At 33.0% G+C, this 8,116-nt stretch overlaps 2 protein-coding genes across 2 annotated transcripts; one reads left to right on the forward strand and one right to left on the reverse strand.

Moving 5' to 3' along the window:
* Nucleotides 1-1,183: 1,183 nt before the first annotated feature.
* On the reverse strand, nt 1,184-3,729 carry LOC105324897 (large ribosomal subunit protein P2). Its single transcript, XM_034483058.2, has 4 exons — nt 3,590-3,729; nt 1,917-2,089; nt 1,697-1,786; nt 1,184-1,269 (listed from the first exon to the last, which is right to left on the reverse strand). The coding sequence occupies exons 2-4, from the start codon at nt 2,086-2,088 to the stop codon at nt 1,193-1,195; spliced, it is 339 nt and encodes a 112-aa protein (XP_034338949.2). The 5' UTR covers nt 2,089; nt 3,590-3,729; the 3' UTR covers nt 1,184-1,192.
* Nucleotides 3,730-3,823: 94 nt separating this feature from the next.
* On the forward strand, nt 3,824-6,858 carry LOC105340058 (mediator of RNA polymerase II transcription subunit 21). The gene is made up of 4 exons (XM_011445891.4): nt 3,824-3,958; nt 4,159-4,273; nt 5,497-5,597; nt 6,341-6,858. Exons 1-4 carry the CDS (start codon nt 3,917-3,919, stop codon nt 6,500-6,502), a joined length of 420 nt encoding a protein of 139 aa, XP_011444193.1. The 5' UTR covers nt 3,824-3,916; the 3' UTR covers nt 6,503-6,858.
* Nucleotides 6,859-8,116: the final 1,258 nt, after the last annotated feature.

The raw sequence follows: 8,116 nt of genomic DNA on the forward strand, positions 1-8,116 counted from the left end.
TTTCTAATCAAGCTAATGATATAATTTGCACATCTTTTATTCCGTTTATTAATTCTTACATGGCATGAATGTTTTAGACAAAAAATAAGGTTTTTAATCAATAATGCGGAACACTCTCAAAACATTTCAATCGATCAAAAGTATATTAACAAGTGTTTGCTATCAGTCAAAGAACAAACTAAGGTGACCATATCATAGAGCTCTTACATACCGGGTACAGGAAAATTGGGTGGAAAGCATTTTATACGACTTTATTTTGACGTAACCAATTTAGATTAACAACACTCTATGCATTTTCTTTACCCGATATGCACTGCAAAGGGTGTAGTAAATACAGATGTCAAGGGGAAAATGGGGCACAAACAAGGATTTTAAAACCCTTGATCCTTGTCCTGGAAATTTAATACAGAAGGACACTTAAAAAGCATCTAGAAATGATAAGAATTCAGAGGTCCGAAGTGATCCTTTAACCAAAGACACCCAGTTCGTGAGGTATCAGAATAGAATATATATGTACTTCCGACAAATATTTTTGCATAGGTCTACTTGGTTCAAGTTCAAGTCACACTTTTCCCCCAAAAGCATTCTCATCCAATGGGTGAAGTGTAAGCCAGACTTGGTCAAGAGAAGAGAAAATATGATCCGTGTATGTGGTGACCGGTGTTGAACTCAGACTGATCACTGTAGGGAACCTGCTGAACAGGCCCTATGTCGTACAGCACAGCCAATATGTATGATCCTCTCTCATCTGGCCAAGAATATCTTGCAACTCAGCCCATGCATTAACCAATGTGAGGAAAGCTTTGTTGAAATCCTTTGATGTGACATAACTTTACACAGAAATATATTGTTGATACAATAGTTTTTTAAGGGTTGAGCAATTATTTTCCTTAGAGATGACGTCTAATGTATGAATATTTAAGATTTCTATAATTTAGGTGTTCAAGCAGCCACAGGGAGGTTACAGCTATGCAGACCGTGGCACGAGACGATGAACAAGCCCCCATTTAAAAGGAAAGGAGTCATTAGCTCAAACACTGTACATTGGATCTTCTTTTGCATAAAGCACGATGCATTGTTCATGTACATGTACCAATAAATCATTTGGTATTACTCTCAATCTACTTGCTTGAAACAACAACTCAATATTTTTTTTATGTACAGTTTATTTCAAAACATGTACAGCCTCAGTTTAATCAAAGAGACCAAATCCCATGTCGTCATCAGATTCAGACTCAGGCTCTGGCTTCTTCTTCTCTTCTTTTTTAGCTATAAGTAAGACAAAAGAAACAAGTTTAGATATACTTTCTTCTGCTTCTTTAAAATATTTGAAAGTTTATCTATTGTGTAGTTCATATAAACCTCTGATTTCAGTGTAAAAAAACAGTTACCGAACAAGGCACAAGTTGAAAGACAGATCCTAATTTCATGAGAGACAATATTTGTAAAACCCATTGGGACAGAGAGAAAGCAAATTAAAAACCCTCAATCAGCAAAATATACTCCATGACCAACTCGATCCTTTTTTGTTTTGATTCCTAATGAATATCTCTAAATCTCAACCAACAAATAAGAAAGCATCGGTCCTTCGATTTTGGGGGCATAGAAATGTTGATTACTATTTAACTTGAAATGCAATAATAAATTGACTTTGAACTTGTAGAGAGATCACAGACTTATTGGGACTTTGACTTACCTTCAGCGGGGGCGGCAGCAGATGCTCCGGCAGCGGGGGCAGCGGCAGCTGCTGGTCCACCGGATGGGACAGATGCCAGCTTTTCTTGACCTGTAAATTTTGATCATTGATGATTGGCAATTTGCAAAAGCATAGTAGCAATTCTTCACTGTAAAGTTATGCAATTTCACAAAACATGTCAAATAAAGAGCATCAAAGTTATTAATTTTAAAATGTTAACCTTTAGTGATGAGTTCTTCAAGGTTCTTTCCTTTCAATTCACCAATGATTTTTGTGATTTTATCAGCCTCACAGTCAATTCCTACAGACCCGATGATTTTCTTCAGGTCATCTGCGGATGGACTGTTGTTGCCACTGAGGGCTGCAAGCAAGTAGGCTGCTACGTAACGCATTCTGAAAATTTTAATGTGAAAAATTAAACAAGCCTTCAATTTGCAACTTTGAGAATGTCCACAGAAAGTAATATGGTTTTAATAGAAATATGTTTATCGCTAGTATTTGCAACATCCACTGGATAGTGGATACATTAAATATGTTTAAGTGCAAAAATCCACTCATAAGTTAAATTATACAATCAATAGGTTAATTTATGAAGTGCACATGCAAGAGAACTTGCCCGGTTGGTAAAGATTATGAGCTTTTTTCTGAAAAGCCATTTCCATCTTAAATTAAATGACATAAAATAAAGGTACTATACAGGCTTTTCAACACCAATTAGTTATCAAACTAGTAATTTACCACACAAATGGCTGTGCTCAATCAGTCACATGAGAAAAAGGATGAAAAGTTATAGTGTCAACCTATTTTTCAGATGTTTATATGCCTTTTAGGGTCAAAATTAATCAACACGGTTTTAATTGTTAAACCAATCCCGACTTCAAATTGCAATGCAATTCAGTTACTCTTGATTGGGATTGAAGTTCACTAATCATGCTACTTACAAACAACTTTCAATATTGAACTGTAAAGGTGTGGATCTTAGTTCTTACAAAGTACCAAACACATATGTTAACAAAAAGAAAGGAAGAAAAGGTAGGAAAGATAAACTTAAGGATTATGGAAAGAAATGTGATTTAGTTTAGGTTTGAACTTTTATTCATCATTGATAGACTATGATGAATTTCCATGCTTAGTTTAAAAAACAGCTGAGAAATCAATTTAAGAGTTACATGTATTTTAAAACCTGATGCTAAATTTAAAATGTCTTGTAATTTGCCATGACAAAGCTACAGCTGACAAATCATGTTTAATGTTATATGGAACCAATACATTTATGAAAGACACTTCAAGTTTCCATTTAAGAAGTCAGGTTATTAATTATGGCAAGAATAATCAATAAATGACTTTATTTTGGTAATACAGAACTGTAGTTTTCAAGTTGACAACATTTGATCTTTAATATTGAAAAAATTTTTGGACAAGTGAAGTTGAAGTCCGGACAAGTAAATATCTTGGTCACTTGTCCGAATGGACAAGTAGGAAAAAAAGTTAATGTTAAGCCCTGTCAAATATGACTTGTTATGCCTCTTACCCCTATGGTGCAATAACTGAAAAAGAACTATACACAACCCCCCCCCCCCCCATTTTTTCTCAGATTTTGTATCTGGGCTGTATCCCCAAAGATAAGTGTAAAATCGTCAAAAGTGAATACAAAAGAAATAAAACGTTTGTTTCCTTGTAAAGTTACATTGTAGTTAACGTCGTAACTCTAGCGCCACAGATGCTGTATATACATTACAAACTATAAATTCCTTGACCACGTGGTTTGCATGAGAATTTATTTCAGTGTTAAATTCTATATTTTACTATACCCTTTCACTGTTTAAACATTATGGATATGAGTTTAAAGTACAAAACTTTACTTCATGTGAAATTATAAGCAAATATTCATACTTTTAAGTCCTTTTTTGACACGAAACGTAGTCACACCACCGTAAGGTTCAGAATTTCTTTAAGAAAGGAAGTAGCATGGGTGCATGCTGGGAAAAGTATAAATGACGCATTTACTGTAGTCGGCACGCGTATATTGAAGTAAAAACTGATAATATCATATAAAAAATTAAACCATATTGTATGCAGATATGCGTAGAGATAATCACACAGTTTTGTAGAAAATGAAATCCACTCTCGAAGATATTTAATTTATCGACTGCATACTATGCCCCTTTTCTACAGACATTAGTGCACCCATTATCATCAAGACCAATAACTCTTATTAGGATGGCAGATAGACTGACCCAGCTTCAAGATGCAGTTAATCAGGTGAAATTAACTTAACAAGACATGTTGACCAGAATGAAAATTTGAAATGAATAATCTTATTTTGTTTCTCATTGACAATGAACGATCAGAACACTTTGAACAGCATTAGCAATCAAATCTATACTGCTTATACTACTCTATTCAGTCTCTTGTATTTTTTATGGTTTATTAATAAGATGTTTATTATTTGTAATGTCTAGCTTGCTGACCACTTTTGTAACAGTATAGGAGTATTACAACAGTGTTCACCACCCAGTAAGTTTGAGGGTTTTGACAAGCAACCTGGAAAGTCTCCTTCAGAAGTCCCACAGGAAGGTAATTAAACATTCACAGAGAGTTGGGTTTTTTTGGTTGTCAATGACCAAGATAATAAACATTGGTAATCTCATATGTGTTTCTGTGTATTGCACCAAAAAGTGTTCTGTAATGTACGATGAAGTGGTTTAAGCAGGTGTTTTGTTCAAAATTTTATCTTTTCTATTTTTAATGTTTACATTATGGTCAATGCTTTTATAGTCTGTCCCAAGTTATTGCTTCCATCACTTTTTGATGATTTTTAATAAAAATACACATACCTGTGAAAGAAATACAATTGAAATCGATGAAAGGGAATATATCCAAGATATCTTCATTGAACAATTATCCCTTTTCACTCATAAAATTTCACAGGAACGAAAACAATTTTCTTACGGAGATTTATAATGGGAAATGTTTACATCTTTTCTCCATTTGGAATACACTCGGAATACATCGCACAATTTTTCAACATTATCATCCGGGCTTATTAATGACTGATGCAATGCAAAATCTCCGTAGACTTTCAATTTTGGGATGTGTATTGAAACCTGAAGAGGTAGAGGGGGCGTTTCAAAACAGATAATCTGGACATTTTTCATATTAGTGGATGAACATAGTTTGAGCACAAAGGTATTTACTATTATTGAAATATCAAGCAAAAAGTGGTGGAAGCAAAAACTCGGGACAGAGTATAATAGTTTGGCATTTCTATAATAGATTTTGTCAACATTTTAAATGTTGAAAAGAAAATTTCAGGTTAGGACCTAAAGTAAATGTGACATACACTAAGAACCGTTTTAATGAGCAGAATTATAAATCAGGTTGAAAAAAAATGCCTAACAGTATATTAAACCAATATAAACAAAAACATGGCAATTATTAATGCATAAAAAAGAATTGTGATTAGAAATGCATTGCTAAGGCATTGTAAACAATAAAACTAGTATGAGAGAAGGAATTTTAAAATTTTTGTTACATGTTGATTTCAATTGTTATTTATTTATATGTATGTGTGTTTATTAAGAAAATCAATAACGGGGGATGGTAACTTGGGGTGTATGTGTGTTTATTAAGAAAATCAATAATGGGGGATGGTAACTTGGGGCAGACTATACACTGATATCCCTAATCATTAGATAAGCCCTATGATTTTGATTTAATGAGGTCATATGATCACTGTTCAAGGGTTAAACTATCTTTGTCACAATTGTGTTGCCTAAAATACCTCTTGTTTCTTACAGATTATGCTTTAACTTTTGCAAAACTGATATCGAGAACAGCAAAAGATGTTGATACTTTGATAGATTCTCTACCAAGTGAAGAGTCTTCCCTCAAAGTTCAAGTAAGGTCAAAAGCTTGTTATTTTATGTGCATTTTAGATGCTTAACCACACCACAGAAATAATGAAATTTAAGTTATCTACATCTTGATTTGACAATGGGTCAGTTGACACAATGATACATGAAAATCTTTTTTATTCTGGTCCATGATTTTGGGCAATGTCACAGCTACTTAGGCCACACCAATATAATTTCTTGTCCATCGGACATCCAATGAAAGAAGGTATGAGCAGAAAAGCAATTAAATAATAAAATTATTTTTTGTAGGCAAAATTTTTAGGTGCTACATAAATAAATTTGTGCAGTAGGTTATAATTCTACTTGTTTCTGATTTATGAATTTAAACTATTTAAAAATAAGAAAAGTAGAGCAGAAATACAACAAAAAACAGTGCATAATTTCCTGGATGTAGGAAATTAATAATTATCTTATGTGTATAGTTTTACTTAAATACGAGTGTGTGATAAACAAGAAATTATATTGTTGTGGCCTAAGTTTGGTTTCATACAATAATATGAGAAAAGATAACTAGATATTCCCAATAAATACAATCTGATTAATATTGTATCCTTGATATTCCTGATTAATAGTGATATGCTGTCTATATCATTACTCTATATATCATTTATCGAGAGTATCAAATAACTGTATTTGATTTAATCAGTATGCCAATGAATATTACATTAATATTATATATTATTTTGCAAATTATGTATGATTCAAAAGTGAATGGTTTGTTTATTAGTTGGAAAGCTTGAGACGTCTTGAGGCAGAAAATCAGGAGGAGGCCAGAAAACTTGAGGAGGTGGTCAGCCACGGACAGCATTTACTGGACCGTGTCCAGGAGGCCCTCAGAGACATCGCCCAGTGTCAACTCCGGTGTCAAGCAATGGAAACAGATACCTGAGTTTGACAGATTTTCTAAGAGAGACCCAGTGAATGGAGACTCAGTGGATGCGTCTCTGATGTACATTTTGTTCACTCTGAATGTGTGTTCCAAAGGGTTTTAGCAAGGATAATATGTGATTAATTCTGATAAAGACAGAACATATAACAATCACATTAAGAATGTGTATTGAAAGATTTGATTTTCAATGTACAGTACTGTTATAAGCCTGTTATTGATGTCAAGTGCAATTATGACAATTATGATAGTTTTTCATGTATGTGTTTCAAAATAAAAATAAGTTAGTCATAGTAATTTCAAAAAGATGTTTTTGTAAAGAAACTTTATATAAGAAAATAAGGTTCTCTGCCCCTTGATTGATAAGATATCAAAATGTTATTATCTTTCAATCTTAAGGATCCTTGACACCCAGGGACTTCTACTTTTTATAACAATACGTCACAACATGGCGATTTTAGCGCATTGTGAAACAGTTTATACCACCAAACTTTGTTGTATATCTCTGTGGCGCACTGGGTGTTTCTTCAATATACCAACTCGCAGGTCCCGAGTTCGAATACTGCAGAGGTTTTTATTTTCATGAACAGCGGTAAAATATTAAAAGTTGATGTTTTCCCGAAAAAGTGAAATTTGTGGAGGACCCTTAAAGATATTGTCTGATCTTCATATTTAGGGTAAATTAGAATCATATGAAAGAAGATGGGTGAATAAGGCATGTAAACTGCCCATATGAGGATAGATAAGATACTATAAAATTAAAATATCTTCAAATGCCATAATATCCTTCTGAATTATTGAAAACAATGTATATTTACCATAACATGGATTTATAACCCTTAGATATTTTAAACAATTAGAATAGGTTGATTTAAACTGCCGTGTGCATGTCAAAACCTCCAAATAGTGTCATTTTTAGAACTTCAATGCCTTTCTTATATAGAGTGGGTCTGAGCTCCATATTTTTGTCATAGTCTATATAAGGTTTAAAGGAAATGAAACTGACTTCAATCAGCGAAAACATGGAGAGATGACCCACTTTACTTTAGAAATGCCATTTTGTATTGCAACAATTGAACATTTTAGAAAAATAATACAAGTCTTGAAATTTGTGTTTGAAGTTGAATATAGCATTTAACAATTAAGTTTGTTGTGACTGAAATGGCTCAGTGGTTGGAGCACCAGACATTAGGTAACATTATAGAGCTAGGGTTTTAGGTTGTGGGTTCGAGACCACCAAAACTTAATAATTTATTTATTTTTTAATATTCAAAACTGAATATAGTTAGAAATTGTGCCTTTGTAAACTTGAATTATAACACTAAACCAAATGGGCATTTGCGCTATCTTGTTCCCCCATCTTCTTTATTCTGGCATCCAGGAGTTAAATATTTACTTCTAATGAGTATTTTCTCATAAAATTCTTGAAAGAATTAACAATTCATTTTTCTTCATAATTTATAAAACAGTGGTTGATAGTTAAAATACTGGTAATATCAGTTTAAAAGCTAACTTTGTGATGTGTGCCAAGTTTAAAGATGTGTCAGATATCATTACATTACATGTTTGATGAAATTGATAGAGAAAAATAAATGTTTCATTGAATATAAGTCATTC

The sequence above is a fragment of the Magallana gigas genome, chromosome 3 (assembly GCF_963853765.1).
Source record: "Magallana gigas chromosome 3, xbMagGiga1.1, whole genome shotgun sequence".
In the NCBI taxonomy this organism is placed as follows: Eukaryota; Metazoa; Mollusca; class Bivalvia; order Ostreida; family Ostreidae; genus Magallana; species Magallana gigas.

Excerpts from the sequence above, each read along its gene's own strand:
- LOC105324897 (XM_034483058.2), bottom strand. The coding sequence starts at position 2,088 with ATGCGTTACGTAGCAGCCTACTTGCTTGCAGCCCTCAGTGGCAACAAC. Across the intron at positions 1,787-1,916 it reads TGAAGAACTCATCACTAAAG|GTCAAGAAAAGCTGGCATCT; the intron begins GTTAACATTTTA and ends CAAAATTTACAG. Across the intron at positions 1,270-1,696 it reads TGCTGCCGCCCCCGCTGAAG|CTAAAAAAGAAGAGAAGAAG; the intron begins GTAAGTCAAAGT and ends TCTTACTTATAG.
- LOC105340058 (XM_011445891.4), top strand. The coding sequence starts at position 3,917 with ATGGCAGATAGACTGACCCAGCTTCAAGATGCAGTTAATCAG. Across the intron at positions 3,959-4,158 it reads TTCAAGATGCAGTTAATCAG|CTTGCTGACCACTTTTGTAA; the intron begins GTGAAATTAACT and ends TGTAATGTCTAG. Across the intron at positions 4,274-5,496 it reads TTCAGAAGTCCCACAGGAAG|ATTATGCTTTAACTTTTGCA; the intron begins GTAATTAAACAT and ends TGTTTCTTACAG.